This window comes from Ramularia collo-cygni (assembly GCF_900074925.1).
Source record: "Ramularia collo-cygni strain URUG2 genome assembly, contig: RCC_scaffold14, whole genome shotgun sequence".
Lineage (NCBI taxonomy): Eukaryota > Fungi > Ascomycota > Dothideomycetes > Mycosphaerellales > Mycosphaerellaceae > Ramularia > Ramularia collo-cygni.
The window spans coordinates 173,174-198,104 of record NW_019716268.1 but is presented as its reverse complement, the minus strand read 5'-3'; the positions used below and the strand labels follow the sequence as shown (position 1 = coordinate 198,104).

Below are 24,931 nucleotides of genomic sequence, written 5' to 3'. Positions count from 1 at the left end.
GTCGCACTCCACTTTTGTATGAGATGAAGCTTGGAGTAGTGTTGAAATGTGACAAAAAGCAATTAGACTCACCATGAATCGAGAGTGAATGTTCCACGCACAGCTCTGCAGAGTGAGGTACAAACCAGCTGCTCCTCTAACTTTCGAAAGAGGGTCTTCTGATGTGCATGATGCTCTTATTGATGGTGAATGTGCTAGACCATTGCAACATGAGTTCTGGTGGATTGAAGTACTCTTGAAATGCGGATACCATGTGCCCACTTATGCATAGTATCTATGCTGCTTCAGAGGTCAGTAAAGTCGCACTCCGTTCGACGCTCCCGTCTCTTTCATGTGCAAATCGTCGGCCCGTGCATCCGAGCCGCCGTGATCTCAAGACGTCAAGCATCTGCACTCTCTACAACCCTTGAACATCAAGATCGGTCCATCTRCTAGATTCTCCGGCTGAACAGCAGCACTGTCATGCTAGAAGCTGTGATTGCACTAGGGTCAGACATGACCAAAGCGCCCGATTGACAGCCACCGATTGACGATAGTACATGCACGAACATCCAATCCACTTCATCACAATCATGAAGGACTCCCTCATCTCCAAGCTATACGCGCGAGAGCTATCGCCAGGATTGGGACGGACATCACGAAGCTACCGCCCGCTCTACAGCAGTCGCAATCTGATTGATGAGCTGGACATCACCCACGAGCTGGGTGGCCACTCCGGGTGTGTAAATGCTCTGGCATGGTCCAAGGGAGGCGATTTGCTGGCGAGTGGCAGTGACGATCAGCATCTGAACATCCACCGATACCAACCCAACGACGATTCCCGTCAGTTCCAGCTAAGCGCCACCGTTGCCACGGGACACACTCAAAACATATTCAGCGTGAAGTTCATGCCTCACAGCAATGACAGTGTGGTGATCACTGCTGCTGGCGATGGAGAAGTGCGGGTCTTTGATATCAATCACATGGGACAGGCTACGGAGGCTTCTCGTGCTTCGCGGATGGCATCAGAAGGCAGAAGGAGGGGAAGGGACAGTTTATACAACGGTGTGCGCTATCTCACCGACGGCAACACCAACTGTAGGGTATACCGAAGTCATGGAGACCGGGTCAAGAGGATTGTCACAGAAAGCTCGCCACATCTTTTCTTGACCTGCTCCGAGGACGGCGAAGTGCGGCAGTGGGATATGCGGCAGCCTTCTTCTGCATATCCAAGACCTCGAGGTGGCCGCTTCACCACTCAGGAGGTGTCTTTGCCGCCACCACTCATATCATACAAGCGTTACGGGTTGGATCTCAATACAATTTCTTGTTCCGCCAGCCAACCACATTATATCGCACTGGGCGGCTCCCATCTCCACGCGTTTCTACATGACCGACGTATGACTGGAAGAGATCTGCTGAAAGAGGCGGGCCGACCGTTGTCACCTATCGATCAGATGTCTCCTGAAGAACAGGATTTGCTAAGCCAGGCCACTCAATGCGTGAGGAAGTTTGCTCCGAAAGGCCAGCAGAAGATGAAGCGTTCTGAGAATGGACACATTACTGCACTGAAGATTAGTGATGCCAGACCTGATGAGATGATTGTGAGCTGGAGTAAGTCGTGATGGTCCGTCTTCGAAGATTGTGCTGACAGTTACAGGCGGAGACCACATCTACTCCTTTGATCTTGTGCGTGACAATCCAGCAAAGAAGGACGAGACTGTGGCCGTGGATCAACGTCGCAAGCGGAAACGACAAGCGAATGGCAGTGAAGGTGCCCGCACACGACAAGATGCACTGCGCATTCGTTATCAGAACGGCCAGAGCGAAGACATTCCGCTGTCTTCAAATGCATCCGAACAGCAATCACTCTCATCCCGGCAGAGGGACGCCCAGCGGACTGCAAAGGTAGTGATCAAGATTCGTGCTTCGATGTTCGGATCAGACGAAAGCGCCTCAGATCCCACAGCGCGCTTCACCACATGTATAGGGCAAGCTGCAAGTATTCTATCAGACATGGATCAACTCATGCGCGATTGGGGATACCCGCTGGATCCCGATCCGGAGCAGGTGTATGTTCAACAAACGCTTCGACGGAATCGCGAGAGCTGTCGCAGGTTCGTACAAGCCGCTGGCACACTTTCAAGGGTGCTTGGAGGGAGGATACAAACGCCGTCTCCTTCTGGTACGAGTCCGATGATGGCACAATTCGCCGAGATTGAAACCAGGAACAGCGATCTTGAACTCACAGACAAGGAGCGCTTCGGCTACGACTTTATCAAGGCGATCCTTCTATGGCTGGAATCTGGAATTGGGAGACTGATTGAGGGTTTCACGCGGCCGGAGCAATGTACGACGAAAAGTGGATTGAGGCTGCCAATACCAGAGGCCGATGCAACAGTAGAGGCGATTGATGAGTACCTCATCCCATATCTGCACAGTCTGGCAACCGAGGAGCCGATTGTCAATCTTGACATCAATCAATTTGAAGTCGATGCGAATCAGGTCATCTTCACCGAGCAAGAAGCAGTGCAGGCTTTTTCTGCAGCTGTCAAGATACCTTTTGCGGATCTCTCGGCGGGTATTGTGGAGGCCGAGGGTGGTGGCTATATCACGACCCAGGATCGGCAGACTGCTCAACGATTCTGGGCGAGGAAAGTAGCGCGAGGAGTCCTCTTTCGTGTTGCAGGAGGTCTCAGCCATGGTTTCGTGGACCGAGCTTTTGGTGGATCGGGTAGGGAGACGCAGACTGGGGAAGAAAGACTTGGTCTTCTCGGCGAGCAGGAGGAGGATGAGGAGGAAGAGCAGATGTCAGGCGTGGAAATTGTCGATGCTGATGGCCGTGTCGTGGACGGCGCTAATGCGGAAGACATTGCCTCCTTGGCTCAAGCAGTCGCCGATGATGAGGACGAGGATGATGACGATGAGGTCGATGAGGTCGACGATCTCGACGATGAGCATGACGACGAAATTCATATGGACGACGACAACGACGACGACGACGACGACGAAGATGATGATAATCAGTCCGACGACAGCTCTTCGCCTTCCGAAGAGGACGGCGTTCCCAACATTGGACGTGGCCCCCGCTCCATCTACGGCTCTGCCTTTTCACGTCGCAACCTTCGCTCTCATGTAGAAGCATCKACACCTTGCTCCGCTCCAACTCGGCAATACCGTGGGCACTGCAACGTGCGGACGGTCAAAGACGTCAACTACTTTGGCCCGGATGATGAGTACGTCGTTTCGGGGTCGGATGATGGAAACTTCTTCATCTGGGATCGCAAGACAAGCGAGCTGGTGAATGTGCTGGAAGGTGACGGAGAGGTTGTGAATGTGATTCAGGGTCATCCTTATGAGTGCATGTTGGCTGTTTCTGGAATTGACCATACCATCAAGATCTTTGGGGCGGATGCGAGGGCCAGGGAACGTGCGAGGCTGGGTCAAGGTACGGAAGCACACGACCCGGAAAGCTTTAGCTCAATCGCGTGGCCAATGAGGATCGGAAGGCGGACTGTAAGGAGGAGGACGAGTGGAAGTGAGCCGACTGTAACGGCAGAAGGTGAGAGCCGTCCATGTGAGGAGAGAAGAGAAGAGTGAGTGGAGTGCTAATCGAGGCGACAGAGCAAGCTGCCATGGACGTTGACGAAGACGACGGCGAGGACTACGTCGCTCCCAACGGTCTCAGCAGTCGACGTCGCATGCATGATTCATACCGCATCATGCAGGCCAACAATGTTGAGCGCGAGAGTGGAAGTGAAGAGGCGTACATCAGTGTAAGTCAGAGTATAACCCGGCTCCTTTCTCCACCACATTCTTACAGGCATTTCGCAGCTTCCACATGCACAGCTACTGCAACTTCTTCTCGGCCAGCTTGGAAATGCGGGCGCTGTCCCGACTTTCTTGCACTAAGCGCAGCTGTTCGCAAGCTACGCATTACCATGAATGTGAAATGATGCTGATACATCTCTCATAGCGCGCCTTGTTTGCTCAGCTGAGTCTACGGATTCGCGAGCAACGTCTTGCGAATGGACTGCCAGTAGTGGGGCCTTTGGATGGGAATGTTAACGAGACGAGGGTTGTGCTGCAGGATGACTGTCGAGTGCAGTAGGATGAGATGTCAATTGTCAAGGTGTGAAAGCTATTCGCAGGTATCTCTCTCGATGGTCTCAGTGGAAGAGTGGATCGGATGAGCATGTGGCGACGCTGCCTGTTTGTCACCTGTCATTCCTTCGTCATCTGTATAATCTGGTTTTTGATATTTGCGCCTCTGATGAGGGCATTGCATGGCTTGCACAGGTCTGTCTCTTTTCACTGAAAACCAGTAGCAAGCTGTCTGTAGCTTCGTCCGACAACATTAAGGTACCACACCCAATCCGATATCACCAACGCTACGACAACACTCCTACTCCAGGCGTTGATCTCCACGATCAGCACGCAAGATGACTTCACTTGCACTGATCGCCGAGACGCTGATGGCCGGCATGGAAACGCTTCCAGGGGAGATATGTGACATTATCTAGGACTTAGTCCTCTCCTTCGACGACGCGTATGCTCGAATTTAACTACAAGAAGCCACAACGTCCTTGATGGAAAAAGATCCAAGTGCAACAACTCTCATTCCTGGGAGTCTATCTACTGGGCGACGTTCTGCTTAGGTCTCACCAACCAAGCATACCACCCCTTCTGCCTCTCTGGAAACTCTGGCGCCTCGACAACCACATCCTTGACCCACACGAATCCATGCTTCTCATACAAACCCTTTCCAAAGGGACTACTTTCAACGACCGCCTCGAAACCCAACTCATCGGCACGTTGAGTTCCCCACCGTACAAGAGCGTCACCGACTTTCTTTCTCTGATGTGCTGGATCGACAGTGAGGATGTCGAGGGACACAAGATTTCCTGAAGTGCGAACTTTTGCTTCATTGCGGTCAGCAACGAATCTTGGGATCAAGGCTTTGGCAAATTCCTGCGAGCAAGTCAGAGGGAGAAATCTTTAAAGGTGGATGGAGGGAGGGAGTGGTGTATACTCTATCCTCGGCGCTGGAATATTCTCCCATCAAGCCTTCTGCTTTGTCGCTGAGAGCAATGTTTTCCTTCGTCCAGATGTTCCCTACCAGGAAGTCAGAAGGCAATTCATAATTAGGAGGAGAATTTCGCACATTTCGCCATTCCCAGAATCTCGCCTGTTTCATCGTCGACTGCTTTGATATATGTCGTGTTGGGATCGGAGTTCTTGGTCTTGGTCATGCGTGCGCCTGTAAAGATACTCATCAGGCTTGCTGTCCCTAATCATCGATGGGCTGAAAGCACATACCACCTGCTTCCACATCGCTGCCTTCAGGCCATAGTACCGGCCAGACTGAACAAAAGTTGTTAATCGTGCTGTAATAAATCGTATGACATGGGTGTAAAAAACATACCTTTATCTTTCGTCACGGCAAAAGCCCGACTCGCAATCTCAAAGACTCTGGTCATGTCGGCATCTTCTGCCGGGAGCACTTGGATTGGCATTTTGTCTTCTGTTCCGGTTCGTAAAGTGGTCGTGTCAATGTCGACGTTCCTTGTTGCCGAGTCCAGAAAAGGTGATGTGATCGGCGAACAGTCATCAAAAGTGGAGAGCTTCTTGGCTTCTTTCCTTGCAACTTTCTCGGGTGGATTGAATTGGTGCGGGTGAAACATGGACGGAAGAAGTGACTGTTCTGTAACACAAGTACTATCCATACTCGCTGTCTACAACCATTTCTGGTAATTCTTGCAATTTCTGGCATCCAGTCGCGGCTGACATTCACCACTCTAGAATAGTCAAAATTTTGCTGTTCTATGGAATGTTACCCGGCAATAGTGTGAGACTATGAAGCAGAAGCCTAAGACATGCCATAAGCTTTTCGTATATCGACATCCACTGATTCGACACTTGGTACGATCGTTTGAATCTCTGGATCCCAGAATCGAGATCGTGAGCATAGACACGTCAACAAGACCTGGAGTTTGGCATGTGAGTGTCGAGCTGGAGCCCATTTGACCTCGCAGCTTGACATTCTGTCATTAGTGTGTCTAGATAGATTTTAGTCTAACGAGAAATACAAGGATGCATCTCAAGGTTTGGCATGTGACAGTCTTGCACGAGCGGTCGCTGAGTGTTGAAAACCAGTATTTTCACTTCTTCATTCTCGAAACCATGAAGTCCTCTTTAACAACAGGACATCATTCCTTCACCTCTCAGTCAGGAGCACTCTGCATCGCCACTCCTCCTTGGCGGTCTGCCCACTCGATAGCACATACATCATCAACAGCAAGTCGCAGCGTAATCGCGCTCACTCGTTTCATAGAGCACTGCAATACCACGGAAGTAGATCAGCTCCAGATTTGCAATACAACAATGTTCTGCGTGCCCAACAAAAGCCTGAGTCAAAAGGGAGTACCTTATGGCAATAGGGTGAACGAATCCGGGATGTAGGGGTCGTTTCGGCCACACTTCGTCCTCCACCCGATTCCATGGCCCAAGAACAGGGTGACGAAACAGAGATGCTGACCGTTTGGGCCTGGCAATTGGAATTCGCGTAGAGGCTTCCAGAAATACTGGAAAGTGCTGATCGGCTGCTGTTGCGAGGAATTGGCCATGAAGATATCTAGCGAGAGTTGGACTGGCTCTTCGCACGACAAATCTCGAATTGCTCAAACATACGCTTGACGAAATTGGATGTTCGAAGTGGGATCGTAGATGTTTGAGATTTGGTGACAAGGAGAGAGGGGGAACAAAGGAACTGATGGAAAGTGGGTGGAAATCTAGTGCTAGCGAGATGAGCCGCCTGGCGGGATTCGGGTCTGTCCTCGCTTCATGCGGGCTGTGCTCGTCCCGTGCGAAGGTAGCAAACTTCGTGCAGATTGCGCGAATGGCGCATGATATGAAGTAAGGTGGATTACCTGAAGCGATCGAAAGAATGCTTGCACTTACCCGCTCCCAACCGTGCGCAACATCCTTTCCCGAAGAGACTCTTTATCCAGTTCATGTACGTTCACGAAACGGAAATTGATGCTTGACCAAGTTGGCGAAAGGAGGAGTTGCGCATGTTCAGTTCCACAAGTGGCAAGATACACAGGATCCCGAACCTCTGGTAGGCGCGGTCTTGTTATGGACTACTTCGATCCAATTTGCAGGATGAACGTTGTGACACACCTGGAAAATCAATGTGACTATCCGATGGCATCAGGTTGGCAGGCCATGTCCGTCCCAGGCGGGATTGGTGTCGTATGAGACCTTCTGTCCCGCAGCTGGCCTTCGCACTCCAGAACGGAGCTTTCACACTTGAGGCCGTCCAATTTGGTGTGCGGTACGAAGCTCTCGTTTCTTCTGGATCAGTGTCTTTGGCGGTCATGCACCGAGCCGTGACCCGATGCAGCGGGAACGCGAAGATTGCAGGAAGATCTCCCTTCCTCACGAACCATTGACCCGTTTCTGTGACGAGATCGAGATACACAGGTGGATGAAACACTCACACCTTCTCGGGGTTGACATGATGAATGTGGAGCACGTCGTAGACATGGCTTCTGAATGACGGGCATTGCCTGGAGTGAACGAGCTGCACATGCACATGCCATTTGGTTCGCTTGAGCTGAGGTCAAGATCCCTCTTCCCTGGTTCGCACTGATGCCGTAACTTGGTGAAGTGATGGGCTAGGTGCGTCGTGAGGAAGGGTGTTCGTGTTGCGGATATGCACCTTTCCGATCCCAAGGGCGTGTCATGGAATCTGCTCATGTGAGAGCAGACTCTTGAGGTCCGCGGCGGTCTTTGCTTGCCATTGGCGGCGTCTCTGATGTCATGTCTGTTTTCTCCTCCCAACGGCGATGGCGCTCAAAACGGCGATGGCCATTTTCCTTGAAGGAGGATGTGTGACGAAGTGAAGTCGACCCCACTAACATCGATCCCGGCATCGCCCCACCCGTCCCTGCGCCAACCGCTCGGGTCTCTATTTTGACCCTGGAAATTCTCCGCCAACATGCACGATCCCGGCTCCGCGATGCTATCGAGCCACGGGGCAGTGGAGCAACGAGTCAAACAGAGCAACAACGTATTGACAAGCATATCTATATCTCTCCCTCTCCTTCCACCCCCGTTGGAGTGGCTGTATGTTTGTTCAACGTTGGCGCATTTTTCACATTCCACAAAGTCATTCCCTTGGCAACCGCCGTGGTCGCGCCTCCAGCCTCAGCAATGATGTACATCAGGGATCCCGTGCCGACGCCGGGACCAAGCTACATGTCGGGGGCACAAATGGGTTAGTGATTGACACTTTTGATGCGAATCAACAACGATGGAGAGCTCACCATCTCCTACGCGTACAGCGAGCTATTTGAAAGATCTCCGGCGGGATCGACCACAGCGACCGGCGGGGTCTCGTCCAGCACCGGTATCGAGTCGCAGTGTGAAGAGAGCAAGCGCGTCGGCGGTCGCGACACCGCCGACCACAATAACGCGAGACGACGTCACGACACGCGTGCCACCGCGCAGTCCGTTTGCCGGCCGTCCACTCGCACGCGCTCCGACGCCGACCATTCGAGAGGAGGGACCCGACGATGAAGAACCAAAAGAAGAAACCGAAGAAGAAGTGAGCGAAAAGAGCACCCAACGTCGATCGGCATACATGGAGAATGGAATGCGATGGATGGAAAAGCAAGAGGCCAAAAGCTTGAGAATGGCATTGGAAGATATGGATTTGGAGGAAGAGAGGAAAGTCCACTCGGCGGCGAGAGACGAGGCTGCGGAACTGGTGTGGAAACATCGCTATCCCGAGCAGGCGGCCAAGGCATCGTTTGCGAATCCGGATCTGGACAAGTACAGCAAACATCTGCGGAGGGGAAGCTATCAACGCAGTCACAGCAGCGCCGAGGAGGACAGATCCGCCAGTTCTTCCTCCACCGATGAGGAAGGTTCAAGAAGAGCGAGCTACAATCCCCAACGGAGCAGTACGCCGGTGGAAAGTGTCAAACGACGCATGTCATCGGACAGAACATCCAAATCATACGGCCCACTCGCCGACGCCGTCGCCAAGGATATCGCTGTTGCGCATCGTCGCAGCAGCTCGGGCAGTGTGCGCGTGTTGAGTGGGGAGAAGAAGATGTTTATGAGTCCGCAGGATAAGATTTGGGAGGATCCGTGCGAAGAGGCCGAAATTTCCCCTCCATCGCCGGTGAGAGAGCCTGTGCGAGTGCAGCAGGCTCCGCGGGTGGAATTGCCTGCCATTCCCTCTCTACCACCCACCATGTCTTCATCAGTCCGCAAGAATCCCTTTGCCAGAGTGAGGGCTCAATTCGATTCCTCCAAGCTGGAACGTGCCAACTCGGCGCCAACACTCCAATCCCTCCCTCATGCTCCCATCCCCGTCTTGAGGCATGATCGGGTCGAGATTCAGCGCAACCCACCAACTCAGAGCCGCAACCCGTGGTATGTCTCCAATCAGTCATTACCGCCTACTCCACCCCCACAACCGCCAGGAAGGGAGGAGGATGAAACTGCTCCAAAAAATGCTACTCCCACTCGTAGGAGTGTTGATGATGATGTTGTTGAGGAAGTGCGTATGAAGGATGGCAAGGAGGTGAGAGGGGATGATATTCGTGCTGCTACAGGGAAGAGGAGGACCGACTACTCTCCAAATCTGCCACGTCCGACTCTGGTCAGTGATAAGCCCGGGCGTCCCATTGTCAGTTTTGAGAAGAAGAAAGAGATTGTGTTGGAAGAGGGGAGGAGTGCGGTCAGGGAGCTTCCGAGCACACCACGACAAGCATCTCCAATTCATTCTATTCCGAGCATCAACCTACCTAATGATCATCACCCACCGGTCCCGACCATCAACCTGCCGGATGAACAGTCGAGCATACCGACCATTAACTTTCCTGATGATGCGTCTGCAGTACCGACCATCAACTTCCCAGATGACCACCCCACAATCCCGACCATCAACCTACCCGGCGATTCACCTTCAATACCAACCATCAACCTTCCTGGCGATGACGATGCTCCTACATCTCCCTCAACCTCACCAACCCACAGTAACAACAGTATTCCTCAACGCCCTCTTCCATCTCCAGCCCGTCCTGTTCCTCATCATGCCGCCACCGCCATCGGGCTACCATCTCATCGCAGCACACCACACTACACGCCCTCCCTCCGCTCTATCCCCACAGGTGCGCTGTGCACGCATTGTGCGCTTCCAATCGCCGGCCGCATTCTCAGTGCTGCCGGAAACCGCTTCCACCCCGGCTGCTTCGTTTGCCATACTTGTGGCACCAACCTTGAGTGTGTCGCCTTTTACCCAGAACCTGACCAGGCAAATCGCGACCGCGAAGCCGAGCAGGGCGATGTCCGCTTCTTCTGCCATCTAGATTACCACGAACATTTCTCCCCTCGATGCAAATCATGCAAGACTCCCATTGAAAGCGGAGAGGTCATCTCAGCGTGTGGTGCGACATACCATCCTGGGCACTTCTTTTGTGCAGAATGCGGAGATCCTTTTGATAGCAAGATGCCATTTGTGGAGAGGGAAGGGTTTGCTTGGTGTGTGGGATGTTTTGAGAAGAGAACGGCGGTGAAGTGTAGGGGTTGCAAGAAGGGGATTATGGAAGTGGTTGTGAAGGCTGCTGGGGCGGACTGGCATGAGGCTTGTTTTAGGTGTGAAGAGTGTGGAGGAGGGTTTCATGATGGGAGGTATTTCTTGAGGGAGGAGAGAGGTGGTGGCGAGGTGGTTTGTTGTGTCGGGTGTGAGGAGAGGAGGTTAAAGGGGTAGATCAAATGGAATGAAATGTATTATATGGTAGATGCTGTACGATGCATTGGGTTTCAATTTGCTGTAAAGTGCTGCTGATCTCGCCGTGACCAACGATGTGAAAGTGGCTGTCCGAATCATTTCTCTTAGGGATGAATGGCATGGTCCGAGCTTTTCAGCCACAAAATGCTTTGACTTCACCTGTTCAGTCAACGTCAACTTCGTCAACATCACAATTCATCCCACATTTTCCAAGGCGGAAAGATGCGTCCTACACTTCGCCTATTCTCAAAACTCCCCCTTCGCCTCACACTCTTCACTCACTCTCAATGTTCCCTCTGTGAAGACCTCAAAGTCGTCATGTCTAAAGTCTGGGACAAACGGCCTTTTGAATACAAGGAAGTGGATATCAAAGCGAGAGACATGGAGAAGTGGAAGGCGTTGTATGAGTTTGATGTGCCGGTCTTGCATGTGGAGAGGAATGTTGGTGATGAGAAGGTTAATGGGGATGGGGAGGTTTTAGGGACGGGAGGGAGGAAGGTGAAGCATCGGAGTACGGTGGAGGAGTTGGAGGGCGTTATGGATGTCGTGCAGAAAGGGACTTGAACTTCCTGATATCCATTTCCTCTGGATCTCGATGCTGAGAATCCGACCTGGGTCTTGGTGCGCTTTTCGGTATCAGGACTTTCCAACTCACTCCCATGAGCTGTCACTTTAAGGTCAGGCTACTTCCAGCCGGTAGTGCAATCACCGATATCAATATTTGCAAGCACCGGGGTCGTCGTTCGATTCGGGGCAAGCAGATCACGGTGGCGTGAGTGAGCGAGCACCGAAAGAAGGGAGAAGATTGAGTACAGGTCACATACAGTTGATCAAGCATTGACGCAGTAGGAGAGAAGTACCGGAGAAGCCAGAGCGAGTAGCACTGCAGCATGAATCATAAGCAGGTCCTCCAAACGCCTATCTTGCAGCATACGCTCGACGAAAGAACGAGACTATGCTCAAGCAGGTCTCACGACATTCCAGGTAGACCAAGACTTTGGCGCCGGAGTGGAGGAATGACCACGACGGGGTATGACTAGAAAGCCTTTCTCAAAACCGGTCAGCGTTGCCAGAGGTGGGTCTGATGATCTCGACACAGCCTCTCGACTTTGGGTGGCCAGGACTGCTCAGGAAAGCAGAGTTCCCACTTGCTACCAGGGAGAGCTGTATCTAGCTTTGTCTGGCTATGCAGTCTCGCATGTGGGAAGAATGTTTGTTTGGAGTTGTCATGTGATCGAACGCGGGCAGATCTCAGCCATCACCTTACTTACCCTTTRCAATGTGTTGCACCTCACACATCTCCCTCACTACAACTCTCTCCTTACCCTGTATTCACCGCGAGCATTTTCTGCGGAAAGTAGCTTCATACATACTGTGGGCGACCTCGTAATGTCACGCTTTGCTTACGATTTCGACAGTAGATCAGGTAGAATCTGGGATTTGCATAGGTGAAGTCACTTGATCAATGCTTAACACGTGAAAGACTTGCATCAGAATGCGCGGCCCTGGCGCCAAGTCGCCGCCGCGATCTTTGCTATGTTAACCTCATGATAGGACACCACGTGAAAATTGAAAGTTCGTGGATAGTCAAACAAAAGCTATTCGATAGCGAGTTTCACATTTCCTATGAAATATGGGTATTCCGGTTCAAAGCTCCTGTACGATAGTGGGTATTCCAAATCAAACCTCCTTTACAAAAGCGGCATGTTGAAAGTCATGCTCATGTCCACCTGCTCATCCAAAATTTCAATACGCTTTCCAGCGGTGCCGAAAAGCTTGTCCCAAACCCGTGTCTGCTTTCCATAGTTGCTGCTCTTCCTCCATCCCTTGCGATGGTGCAAATCGTGATCCTCGATGACCAGCTCACACCCAGTCGCCTTCAGGAACGGAGATGATGCACCGGGTGTTGTTGAGTAGATCCTCAGACCGCTGTGTCCAAACGCCTCAGCGAAAATGATGTATTCGTGGCAGATCCACCAATCATGGAAACCCATCGGAAGCTGGAAGACATACTTCAACGTAGCCCACGTGAGGAATGGAATGAGAGCAATTTCCAGAAACTCTTGCTCGTGGTCCGCGTAGGATGAGAGCAGTGGGTTGGGGTGTTTGGTCAGGTGGTGTGTGCGGTGATATTGCCACAGACCGTCCAGCTCGTGACATGATCGATGGTATAGGTAGAAGAATCCGTCCAAGACGACCGAGTACAAGGCAAGCTCGACCGGTAGCCACCAGCTCAGCTGGAGTCCTCCACGGCGCCGATAGGCGAAGAWCATCGTCAACATTGGACGAATGGAGGTGGTCAACTGCAGCGAGGAGAAGACCTTCTTCACGCCCACATCTGGCACCTCATCACGAGCGTGCTTGTCGCCGTCCAGATATCCATATCGGTAACCGAGCCGTCCAAGGATTCGAAGTTGATGGATTGAGTTGATTTGCATTCCGATTGTGTAGAGGAGGTAGACCGCAATAGGATGAAGGTCGTAGCCAGTGAGGGAAATGTAGAGTTGCTGTAGAACCATCGGCCATACCGCATGGGTAAGGATCCAGATGTGACATGACCATTCAGTCAGGTATGGTATCTTGTCAGTCTTTGCGTGGATCGGCGGGTCCTTGCCTGGTACTGAGTGAAAGGCATCAAGGTTGTTGAGAAAGTGGTGGAAGAAGCCCCATTGAGACTTATCGTCTCGCCAGGTAGACTTCATGGAATCTGTTGGTCGTCGATCGGTAGACATAGTGAATGTTGTATGAAGGTTGACTATCCAAGAACATGATGACACGAGACAATAGCACGATTATATGTAAATGTCGAACGGCCATGTCTCAAGGGTCCCAGGCTTGCCACTTCGCAGACGAAGACGAAAGAGGAAAGGTCTAGGTAGCCCCTGGCGTCATACCGAGGTGACAGATGATCCTTTGAGTGAAACAAACACGATGAAACTCTATCTTGGCTCGTCATCTTCCGTGATTGGCCAGCTCGGACAAGAAAGCATATAGGCTTAAACCAACGTGCGCTCGTTCCACTTGCGCGGTACTCACGTTTCTAGAACGTACCATCTATATCATGACCTTACCCCCGCTCGATCAGGCGTCAGAATTTGGGACCCTCTCTTTGGCTTGCTCGGATTGCAGCAGACAACGATAAATTGTTATTACTCGGCGAATGCGAGAACGAGCAATGTGAAGCCTCGGCATCACTGACCGCGACATCAAACATTCAGCGTATGTCGTTGCATCGCCTTGTCAACGCTGCAATCTATGTCCACTCCTCACTTCGAAGGGCGACCATGTTACCGAACTATACACCTACGGGCTGCAGCCTTGTCGCTTCAACCAAGAGCTGCCCTCGAGACGGCGATGAATTGTGAATGTTGCCTAGACCCACCCGCCTTTGAAACGAAATAAAGGGGAGCCCTTCTCAGGACTTGCATCTCACACTTTCGCATCTGCGAGCCGGTTTCGAGCTGCAGAGTGTTACTACCGCTAAAGGTCGTTGCAKCTATTCGTCCCGACTTCCTGCCTAACAGCACCCTGCAGTTGGTGAAGTATACCATTTCTGTATGAGACGATGTAATGTACCGACCGTACTTACAACAAAGGAGCGGACCGAGTTTCCGGAGTAGTAAGATGCTGTACGGACCAAATCTACGGCCAGCTATAGGAGCAAAGATCGACTAGCACAATAGTTCGTATGAAAGGACCTTGCGAATTATTATTGACTATGAGACGTGTCAATTTCCTTTGGCAATAGACAAGGGGCTTTCGATGCCTGTAGGCTTCAAATGTCGCCGCACAAGTTGTCCTGCATCATTGATCACATGCCACAAATTTGAAYGTTGATGGTCACGGTCCCTTCAACTCGTATCACGCCAAGTAGCTGCTGCGCTGTATTGACTTGCTAGCTCCGAGCGATTTCTTGGCCCCGCAAATGATGGCGAACCTGCCCTTGGTAGCATCTGAGTGTAATTCCCAACTCCCGTGTGTATATACTAACGAGTAGTAGAGGCATTTGACAAGCATCCTAGATGCAAATGCACATTTGGGATAAGATAATAGAGGGTGGCATAAGCAACTTGTCTTCATATCAAAGCAAGTTTAATTACATCGATTTCAGGACTGCATCATGTACATCGATCACAATGTCTCGGATCCCGTCCGCTGAATAGCTTCTGCGACAGTATTTCATGCTTTGATTTCCAGCCTTGGCTACTTTCGTACGTATCGAAGTCCTTCGATAGCGAGTGGCAGTAGCATGATAGAAGAATCCGGTCCTAGGCGTCGCCGCGGGCAGGCAAGGTGGACGTTTGGAACGACAAGATCGGCTGAAGGTGGTGTGTTAGGGTTAGGGTTAGGGCTAGGGTTGATGTAAGAAGGTGGTGGACACGCAGACCGGCTAACTCGTTGATCCAACCTGCTTATGCACTATTCAAATGCTGCGATATGACATTCGCAAGAGGCAACGCAAGCGCACCAGCTGCTTCCAACGCACTCTCTGCGCTCACATGGCGGGATCGCAGGCTCGATCTTGAAATAAAGCCAGGGTTGCTGAGACTTCACTGATTCTCCGAGAGTTTGGCGAGAAGTCTGTACTGGCTGAGCGGTGGAGCTGGCTGATTGTTGTGAATAGCCGCTGGATGTCGTCCGAGTGCGATAGCAGACGTGCAGTGGGGCGCTTCTGGACGTGTTCTGCAACTTGTAGAGCATTGCGAAAAAGGTGTGATTCTTCCATGTCGATGATCGAGCGAGGCATCTCGGTGCTTTGAAGCCCGCGTTGGACTGTCATTCACCTAAGTAATACATAGTCCATGAGGCACAGCAACGCGACAATGAATTCCAAGGAGCTCTTGGCGTCTTCCTTCGGCAGAGAGTAGTGTAAGTTTGAGAGCGGCTGATGTACATGGTAGATCCCATATCGCATCGGGCGGGGGGCGGCGCGGCAGTAGTATCACATACCTCGTAGTCCTCGTGGGTGGAATGATGCAACGACATTGGCTGACCAAATATGCGTCAGACTAGTGTCTTCATACGATGTGAGGCGAAAGAATTCACTAGCTTTCAACTACGGCATGGCAAATGCATAGTCATGCAACGGCGCCGAACCTTTTTCCCCCTCCAAGGATTTCCATGCAGCGCGACTTGCATGTACCTACGCTATAAAGTGGCATCTAGTGATGCTATATCATTCGGCCATGCGGCGTTTGGCGCTTCATCTTGGGGCCACAAAACTGGCGCCTAACAAATGTTGGTTTCGTCGCTCGGGATTCTGGCGACATCCCTTGAGTACATGCGCAGACAACTCAGCAGGAGGCTTTGCGGCCGCCACAGTCTTGCATGCACCTGTGTGGCAGTGCTCGTCGCAGTTTTAACAATTCTCATCCTATCGGCTGGCCTTCGAGATGCTAGGTACACCCCGAACTGGATCAAGTTTCCAGATCTTTCGCTCTTTGGCTGGAGCCGGCTACGTTGGCGTGAGGCTGATTTCTGCTACATCCGAGACGCTGAATCTGGACGACAACCGAATTCTTCAACTTGTGTTACCCATTGCTCAAGTATGTTTATTCCATCATGATCTTGCTTCATCTGTGACTCCTACTTACCATGTGTCAGCGTTTCCACCTGCGTCTTTGGGTGACTCTTCCGCGATCCATACCGAACTACACGACTGCATGACATATCGAGCTCGGTATAGTTCTCTTTGTGCCAGTCAAACAGAAGAACAAAGCATCGATATTTTGGAGGATCCAGCACCAAGGTATCGGAGTGCGATCGTGCTGCGCGCCTGGGATAAGTTCAGCTGGACGCCCGATGATATACGCAACGTGAAGGCCATGGTAACAGAAATGTCACTTCTAGGAAGCTCCTATTCTGTTCACATTCTGCTTCACGTCAGAACCGAAGAAGACTTGTCAACGATGGCTGCAGAATCTCTTGAAGCTATCAAGCTGCTGCATGTTCCTGCTGAGTTTTTGAACATTACAGAGCTATGGAGCTATGCAGATTGTCAGTCAGCGTACCCAGCTGTTGGGGAGTACGAGTAGGCTGCCTAGCATCGAGATGCAATCCGAAACACTGACGTTTGTTCAGATTCTATTACCACGCGTTCATGGCTCTTCAGATGTTCGCGGATAGACATCCGGAATATGACTTCTTCTGGAACTGGGAGATGGACGTACGCTATACTGGAACATACAACGAGTTGTTCCCATCATTGACAGCTTGGGCAAACCAGCAGTCTCATGAAGGGGCTTGGGAGCGCAACTCGCGCTTCTACATTCCAACTTACCATGGGACCTGGGAGAACTTCACCAGATCGATCAAGTTATCTGGCAATGCCTTCCCTAGCCCTACGCCATGGCTACCACAGCAATCTCAGCCGGAAGATCTTGGACAAGAATCCGACCTGATTACTTTGTTTCCCATGTTCGATTGCGAGGACACTGCTTGGCCTCATAAAGACTATGTCGTCAACTACCAGCTTGAGGAGGTCCAGCCCCGTATCGGAACGGTTGGAACCAACATGCGGCTATCTCGCCGACTTCTACAAATGATGGCGAACGAAAACATAGCTGGAAGGGCTATGATGTCTGAAATGTGGCCACCCACCCTTGCGTTCCACCACGGCTTGAAGGCCATATCAGTACCACACCCAATGTTCTTCGACAAGCGATGGCAATCCAATGATCTTCAACAGATTTTCAACGCAGGCGTCAATGGCAGAGTTGGGGGGTCAAATACATCGGTGGTGGGTCATGAGGAAGTCTTTCTGGGCTCAACTTGGTTTTGGAACGCCCAATCACCCTCGGAACTATATGATCGATGGATGGGCGTAGCTAGGGAAGGCCCCGGGTCGACTGAGGTGAGGTTGCAATCTCGCTCGGACTGGTATTTGCGCTAGCTAACCATCTTCCAGTTCGCAAGACTCCATGGAAATGTGTGTTTGCCTAGAATACTACTTCACCCTGTGAAATTTTGACATGCCTTGCACATTTCAGAGCAGCCTGCGTCGTATATTGACCACTTGCTTACTATACGTCCTCCATGAAATGGAGGAGCCCGCACTCCAACACGTCCTGAAAGTGACATGTTTTTCATTTACTGCATCAAACAAGCTACAGACATCTTACTAGACACCACTCAATCGACGTCATTCTGCCGAACAAATGGACGATGTCCCCGATTAAACCTGGGGGTTGTAAGAACACATTAGCACCCCCGTGCATAACGAAAACAACTGGTCCGCCTTGCAGAACAGTGCCACGTCCTTGCAGGTAATGACGCCGTTTGCGTTAATCGTAAAAATTCTGCTGCATGTTCCAGCGCCGATTGTGCTACCGGGGCCGCAAGTTACGAACGCATGTCGCTGCAGTACACACGGAACGAAGCACGTGGCATGATTGCAGAGGCAAAGACTTGGGTCGTAGCGAGCGCCAGCAGCGTGGTCTGGATCAACGTGTTGACAGTGCAGACAGTTAGGAATTCGTGCGCACAAGATCAGAGAATGCGCACATGTTCAGAGAATGCGTACTTGATTAGAAAATGCGCACTTGGTTAGAGAATGCGCATCTATTTCGCGAGTGCGCACCTATTCAGAGAGTGCGCATTTGTTCACAGAGTCTGCATTCGTTCAGAAAGTGTGCATTCGTTCTCATAGCGCGCATCTAGTTCAAGAATGCGCATCCATTCAGAGAGTGCGCATCTGTTTAGAGAGTGCGCATCCATCTAGAGAGTGTGCATTCCAGTTGCATCCAGCCAAAGAATGCGAATTCGTTCATAATGGAAACAAGCTCTATCTCCAGATCGACAAGAGCGTCTAGAGTCTTCCGAATGGGGAATCAAAAGATGGTAAGGGCTCGGGTCTTGTGGCTAGAGAGGGCCGAAAAAGGCAAGGAAAATTAAAGATACTCTGTCTAGAGACTGCCCAAAACGGTCATGAGCTTTTGGGGCTTACTGCTTGGCGTCTTCCCCAATCGGACCGCAACCATGATTGACCTCAGGTCAGTGAGCTCAGTGGAACTTTTGCTGGGCAGATGGTTGACTGTTCACGGAACACTGTTGCCAATGGAATCCAGTCGACAAATATTTCTACGCGAAGAACGCCAACTCGAACCGATCAACAGCCGCAACGATTCCCTTCATGTGATTCTCATCTCTACATCTACTGTCAGCTCGAACTGTCCCATCTCCTCCAAAACGGTTTAGATTGCGGCAAAACGGTGGAGATGAATCCCTGGACAATTTTGCTGTTCATTAATAGGAACTTGCTATTCCTCGACTTGCGCTCCAGAGCATCGCCACATTTTCAGATACTGGGCTGATGTCGCCTATTGTATTTTGGTAGTGTGGGCATCAGTCAGCCCTTCTAGCCAGCGTCTCATCGAGCAATGAACTTGTTTAGTTTTTGTTTCGTCAAATTTTAGTGTGTGACGCCCAGTGGAGGTACCACTAGCCAGCGTCTCATCGATGCATCGTAGTCCCCATTAATAACCTCAACTGCAGCGAGAAAGAAGCCACAAGCAAGGAGAAGACGTGTTTCTCATCAGTTCTGCACCTACCTGCACTACGAGTACAATCGAGTGACTTGGAGCGAGCGCTCATCGGTCCAAACGGATCATCTGCACAAACATTCGCTACTGGACTACCCTGCCAAGCCAGCCGCCGGTGAAAAGGAAGGCAAGAAAAGAAGCACATACACCCAACAAAGCAACCGCCCATGTTTCCGTGGACCACCCGGTCCTGCCTTGAATCAGTCCTCCATACACCGGCCCGAGCGCGCAACCGGCAGCGTATGCTGCAGTCCAGACACCTTGTGCGCTCGCGATTGCACGATGCGCGTCGAGCAGCTTCGGTCGATCTCGCGCAAACTCCTTCACCGCATGGTTGGTCTCGGACGTATATATGCCTATTCTACCTGCGCAGGTCAAGCCGACTAGGAACAAAAGCGCACACACCAGGACCTGTTGCCGGATCGAGTCGTAGCTCACGTATCGCAGACATACTAGTGGAATGGTGCCCAGAGTCAGATTGGTGGTGAGAACTAGACGAGATCCATGACGGTCCGCCATTCGTCCAATCAGAGGGGCCAGGAAAATTGGGACCAGCAGCGCGATATACGTAAGGCCAGCTTCTAGAGGTGTATAGCTGAACAGATCTTGTAGATGGATAGTCAAAGCGCCGTCGAACGAAGTCAGTAGTGTTGCATTAAGAACCGTCCCGACTATGGTGGCCAAAAATCTTGGACTTCTCCACACCACCAGCGATGGTGGTAGGCTCCGAACACGTTCTGGCGTCGWCGGTGTCTCGCCAACGTCGTTATCCAAGCTTTCGATTGCCATGAGTGCGGCATGTGACCTTTGCGGCTCCACCATTACGAGGCGCAAGACTGCATCGAGTGCGATCAATGCATAATACATGGCCCAGATGGCGTAGTATCCCCCTTTTTGATACACCACGCCACTAAGGACTGTGCCCAAGAATAAGCCACACTGAAGGCTGATGCTGACGAAAGAGAGACCCTCCGCCATATTTTCTGGCGCAGTCACGTCAATCGCCAGCGCGAGACTCGAAGTCCAGGTGACGCCAGAGGATACACCGGCAAGTATCACGCCGCTGATCCACCAGGCAAGCGAAGATCCAACAGTCAGCAGAGCRACTCCGACAGCTTGGAAGAGTAGTGCGCACAAAAACAGGGGCTTGCGACGCTTCCCAGCATCCGAGAAGTGTCCCGCCATGGCTGTCAGTTCAAGGTGTTAGCGGAGGATTGTGCAAATCATCAAAGAGGCCAGCGTACGTGAACTAATGACAATTGCAATGCTGTAGATTGCAAGCATCAGACTGGTCCAGAGCTGTACTACGGGTCTTCGTTAGACATTGCCTTATGCAGGGATTGTCAATACCTGGCGTTACCTTGGTCAGGCCTGACATGCACACGGTCCCTGAGGATGTTGGGAAGGATTGGGGGCAGCAGCCCGTAAAAGAAGATGTCCGAGAAGATGGCGAGACCACATATGGTTTTAATGAATTTGGGAGAGCTGCGTGACAGCGTTGGTGCTTTCCACACAAACATTGCAAGACTATTGTTTGCAGAACAGACAGCCAATTCAACATCTCCCGAGTAGGGTGAGCTCATTAAAGGGTTGTACGGCTCGACGCTTGTTGTAGAGAAAAGTTGCCATTAAGCATCAGTGATCGACATTAGAAGCAGATCCATCATCACGGTGATCCGCCATTTGATCGGCGCTAGCTCTAAACTCGACCGGCGATCTACAACTTATGACGATTTGCCGAACTGCACTTCGATGTCCATTTGCCGCTTTCGTCCAAGACTCGTTTCTCGGTGGAGGTTATGCTAACATAGTGCAGGCCATTAATCGAGACAATCATGAACCTGTAGCTTTGCGGGGCATTAACGCGTGTAGTCGTTCGATGCTTACGATTTTATAAACCAGAAGAGCCCCAGCTCATAACTCCCGGCTTTCTGGGATCAAGTCACCTGCGTCGCTACCTTATCATGGCAGACCTATCTTTGTTTCCTCCTCAGCGAGACGGTTCGGAAAGTGCCAAGTCTAGATTATGGACATCACGGCCACTAACCACCGAATTGGGCCCCCCTTCACAGGACTGGGCTAATAGTGATTTCGAAACATGCCTGAATCTTGCTTTCGCAGCCTTGATATGGGCATACACAGGGGACGACTCGGTGTGCTTCATGACCACCCGCTTTGCCAATGTTCAGCATCAACCCCAGCATGTCGTCCACAGATTAAAAGCGGAGCTAGGCACGGACGTCGCTAAAGCTGTTCATTCGGTCCAGAAAAATCGGATGCTCTTGAACACTGCCATTAATGCTCCTAATATTCTGGTGCACGTCTTACAAGATGGAGACTTCTTCCATAACAGATCCTTCGACCCGATTAACGAGAGTAGCATCCCATTACAGCTGTTCTACTAACGTGAAGCAGGAGTCGACAACAACACGTCTATTCGAGTTACAGCCTAGTCGAACTCCAACTCCATCGACACCTTCTATGTTAACTCCTATATCCAGCATTTCTTGAAGTACACTAGTTATATATGGCAATCCAAACATGACGCAAAGCTCGAAGATCTTGATCTTCTAACCGCCGACGATCGAGAGTTCATATCTCGGTGGAACTCCAAAGTACAGAGTCTGGACTTCCGCACTATCTAAGATTGCATCTCACAAATGGCTTCTCGTAATGTAGACAAACTAGCGATAGATGCCTAGGATGGTCAATTATCTCGAGGCGAGCTCGAGAAACAAGCCAATGTTCTCGCACAGCTTCTTTGTCAAGCCGGTGTAGAACGCGGATGTGTCGTTGGCATCCTTATGGACAAGTTAAAATCGACTGCTATGACAATCTTAGGAACCCTCAAGGCCGGAGCCGCATTTCTGTTACTTGATCTCTCCCTTCCACCTGAGCGCTTGAAGATCCAGATGGAGAAGACAAATGCTACCCAAATCATTACTACGAGGAATCACACCGCTTTGGCATGCAAACTACTTTCGACCGTCATCGTAGACGACGGAAGCGGAAAATTTTCGATTGTCGATACTGCATCTCAACCACAGGCCTTTTCTGTCAATGAACATACACCAACCGTGTCTCACGAAGACCCTACCTTTTACATCTTCACCTCTAGAAGTTCCGGCATTCCTAAAGCCATACTAGTCCAGCAYGACGCCTGGGTTACAACTTGTAGTGAGCCTTATCGGCTTAGCATTACTAAGTCGACGCGAGTCTTTTAGTATTCGGCATTTAGCTACATCGTGTCTATTCTCGACATACTACATACCCTCGTTACCGGTGGCACGGTCTGTTTTCCTGCTCCCGATAAGCGTACAAACGATCTCACTAGAGCTATCAGGCGACTAAAGCCCGATTTCGTGCGTCTGACACCGTCGGTGCTGAAGGTTCTAGATCCGGACCAAGTGCCGTTAATTCGAGAAGTCGTCTTAGCTGGCGAGCCAATCCAGCGTTCGCTAGTAGAGAGGTGGCTGGCTTCGGGGAGGGTCAAGTTACGGAACGGATACGGTCAGAGTGAGGCGTATAGCACCAATAGTACCGCGACACTGTTATCTTTAACAGCAAACTATAGAAGTATCGGTGCTGATAGTCCGATGAGCTATTGGATCGTCGACCCGCGGGATGACGATCGACTAATGCCTGTCGGAGCAATGGGCGAGCTCGTCCTTAAAGGTCACAGCGTTACACAAGGATATCTGGAAGAGCCGGCCAAGACAGCAGCTGCGTTCATATCAGCTCCCCGATAGGCAGCGCAATTTAGTGCAGGCTTTGATGGACGTAGGTGGTATAAGACGGGTGACTTAGTTCAGTATCAGGAGACTAGCGAGATTTTCTTGTTTGGTCGCAAAGACAGGCAGCTCAAGGTTAACGGTCAACGTGTTGAAGCGGCCGAGATCGAGCATCACATTATGATAGCGTTGGGCCAGAATATTCAGCAAGTTGTCGTCGATCAGGTTAAAAGCAAGTAACGCCGGAGACTGGTCGCATTTATATCGCTTCGCTCAAATCAGGCGACGGAGGACGACATTACCTTCGAAGACCAAGCGGAAGAGAGTTGGCTTCATTAAGCAATTACAGATCGTCTGCAGAGAAACGTTCCACTCTAGATGATCCCCACGAAGGCAATTGTGGTCCGCAGAATGCCCAAGACTGCCACGGGAAAGCTTGACAGACGAAACCTGAAACGACAATACGAAGCTCTTGAGCAGCAGGTCCAAGCATCGGATAATGGCGCTCACGCAACAGAAGAGCGACTGGAACAAAACGGCCATGACTGGCACTCAGACGCTGAGCGAGACAGTTTCGGGACGTTGCGATCTCTTGGCAGCAGCATTCTCAAGGTCTCGGAAGAGAGGATATCGCCTTCGAGCCGTTGGACAGCCCTTGGGGGCGATTCGTTGTCTGCGATGATGCTTGTTCGAGACGCTAGATTGGCTGGGTTGCGCTTGACCACCATTAAAGTCATGTCCGGCGAGACTCTACTCGATCTTTGCAAACAGATTCCAAAGCCAGATACGACCTCGTCAACTAACAGTAAGGAAGTTCAATCGCGGCGACAGGGCGAGGATCTCCTAGCAGTCACGGATTTCCAAGCGGAATATCTTGCTCGCGGGTCAGGCACGGAGCGAGGCCTGCTATACAAATTCGACATGACTATGCGGGCGGCGGTCAACACCGAAGACCTTTTTCGAGCGCTATATCTATGGATAGAAAGCACTGAAGCGTTGCGACTCTCATTTATCCAACAACCCAAAAAACGACCCCTGCAGCTCGTTATACCGCCTGCTAAAACGGAGTGGAAGCGTCGAGTCTATTCGCTATCAGAAGCTGACGCTATGGATGAAGTATCATTCAAGCACGACTTTGTCCAACATCCCCTATTAGTTGCGGTTCGCACAGCTACGAGACACCAGCAGGATACCGTCTAGATTATCCTTCACATTAATCATGCCATCTTCGATGGCATGTCGTTTGGCCATCTAATGGAAGATCTAATGAACATTTATCTTAATCGACGCATCGACCCAAGACCAAGTTTCACGAATTATCTTATCAACAGGCTTTTGAAGCCATCTCACGAGACCCTGAGCTACTGGAGAGAAGTCTTGCGCGGCTCGTCGCCTACAAGTCTGCGAAGGCTGAGAGACTCGCCGACAGCAGCCAGTAATACGCATGTATACAGCTCAGCGGAACATTGTATCTCACGAGCTGTCTATCTACAGCGATTAGCAGGCGGTCCGAACAGCGCCTCCATGTCCACCCTAGTATAGAGCGCATAGGCCCTAGTGCTTAGCGTCCTCGCCAATCGTACCGACATAATATCTCTATGCCTCGTATATGGACGAGACGAAGAGATTCCCGGCAGTAACAGGGTTATTGGTCCATACGTAAGCGAGATTCCGCTACGAACTCAGCTTCACTATTCGATAACATCCACTGAACTGGTCGATCTCGTCCAGCAACAGATGTTGGACTCTACTCCACACTCGCACCTGGGTTCGAGCACTATCGCTGCCAAATGCACCGATTGGTCTTCACGCGAGATTCGATATTAACACAGCAGCTTTATGCAACATCAGGGCGTGGTCACTACGCCTAGTAT

At 51.2% G+C, this 24,931-nt stretch overlaps 8 protein-coding genes; 5 read left to right on the top strand and 3 right to left on the bottom strand.

Moving 5' to 3' along the window:
• Nucleotides 1-572: 572 nt before the first annotated feature.
• Nucleotides 573-4,090, top strand: RCC_08387 (related to WD repeat-containing protein; the record flags this gene model as incomplete). Of its 2 annotated transcripts, none has more annotated exons than XM_023773638.1 (4): nucleotides 573-1,593; nucleotides 1,640-3,541; nucleotides 3,604-3,755; nucleotides 3,956-4,090. In XM_023773638.1, the coding sequence occupies 4 exons, from the start codon at nucleotides 573-575 to the stop codon at nucleotides 4,088-4,090; spliced, it is 3,210 nt and encodes a 1,069-aa protein (XP_023629406.1). The 2 variants fall into 2 exon arrangements, with proteins under 2 accessions (XP_023629406.1, XP_023629407.1); XM_023773639.1 differs by lacking the exon at nucleotides 3,956-4,090 and adding an exon at nucleotides 3,814-3,891.
• A 524-nt stretch (nucleotides 4,091-4,614) lies between these two features.
• Nucleotides 4,615-5,495, bottom strand: RCC_08386 (uncharacterized protein; the record flags this gene model as incomplete). XM_023773637.1 has 5 exons in its annotated part: nucleotides 4,615-4,950; nucleotides 5,012-5,094; nucleotides 5,144-5,239; nucleotides 5,299-5,343; nucleotides 5,405-5,495. The coding sequence occupies 5 exons, from the start codon at nucleotides 5,493-5,495 to the stop codon at nucleotides 4,615-4,617; spliced, it is 651 nt and encodes a 216-aa protein (XP_023629405.1).
• A 2,801-nt stretch (nucleotides 5,496-8,296) lies between these two features.
• On the top strand, nucleotides 8,297-10,765 carry RCC_08385 (uncharacterized protein; the record flags this gene model as incomplete). The annotated part of the gene is made up of 1 exon (XM_023773636.1): nucleotides 8,297-10,765. The coding sequence occupies one exon, from the start codon at nucleotides 8,297-8,299 to the stop codon at nucleotides 10,763-10,765; it is 2,469 nt and encodes an 822-aa protein (XP_023629404.1).
• Nucleotides 10,766-11,104: 339 nt separating this feature from the next.
• RCC_08384 (uncharacterized protein) lies at nucleotides 11,105-11,350 on the top strand (the record flags this gene model as incomplete). Its single annotated transcript, XM_023773635.1, has 1 exon — nucleotides 11,105-11,350. The coding sequence occupies one exon, from the start codon at nucleotides 11,105-11,107 to the stop codon at nucleotides 11,348-11,350; it is 246 nt and encodes an 81-aa protein (XP_023629403.1).
• Nucleotides 11,351-12,477: 1,127 nt separating this feature from the next.
• On the bottom strand, nucleotides 12,478-13,518 carry RCC_08383 (related to ERG25-C-4 methyl sterol oxidase; the record flags this gene model as incomplete). Its single annotated transcript, XM_023773634.1, has 1 exon — nucleotides 12,478-13,518. One exon carries the CDS (start codon nucleotides 13,516-13,518, stop codon nucleotides 12,478-12,480), a length of 1,041 nt encoding a protein of 346 aa, XP_023629402.1.
• Nucleotides 13,519-16,022: 2,504 nt separating this feature from the next.
• On the top strand, nucleotides 16,023-17,756 carry RCC_08382 (uncharacterized protein; the record flags this gene model as incomplete). XM_023773633.1 has 4 exons in its annotated part: nucleotides 16,023-16,332; nucleotides 16,391-16,817; nucleotides 16,868-17,639; nucleotides 17,694-17,756. 4 exons carry the CDS (start codon nucleotides 16,023-16,025, stop codon nucleotides 17,754-17,756), a joined length of 1,572 nt encoding a protein of 523 aa, XP_023629401.1.
• Nucleotides 17,757-19,410: 1,654 nt separating this feature from the next.
• RCC_08381 (uncharacterized protein) lies at nucleotides 19,411-20,846 on the bottom strand (the record flags this gene model as incomplete). XM_023773632.1 has 3 exons in its annotated part: nucleotides 19,411-20,513; nucleotides 20,571-20,630; nucleotides 20,687-20,846. The coding sequence occupies 3 exons, from the start codon at nucleotides 20,844-20,846 to the stop codon at nucleotides 19,411-19,413; spliced, it is 1,323 nt and encodes a 440-aa protein (XP_023629400.1).
• Nucleotides 20,847-23,468: 2,622 nt separating this feature from the next.
• RCC_08380 (uncharacterized protein) lies at nucleotides 23,469-24,257 on the top strand (the record flags this gene model as incomplete). Its single annotated transcript, XM_023773631.1, has 1 exon — nucleotides 23,469-24,257. The coding sequence occupies one exon, from the start codon at nucleotides 23,469-23,471 to the stop codon at nucleotides 24,255-24,257; it is 789 nt and encodes a 262-aa protein (XP_023629399.1).
• Between the last annotated feature and the right edge of the window lie 674 nt (nucleotides 24,258-24,931).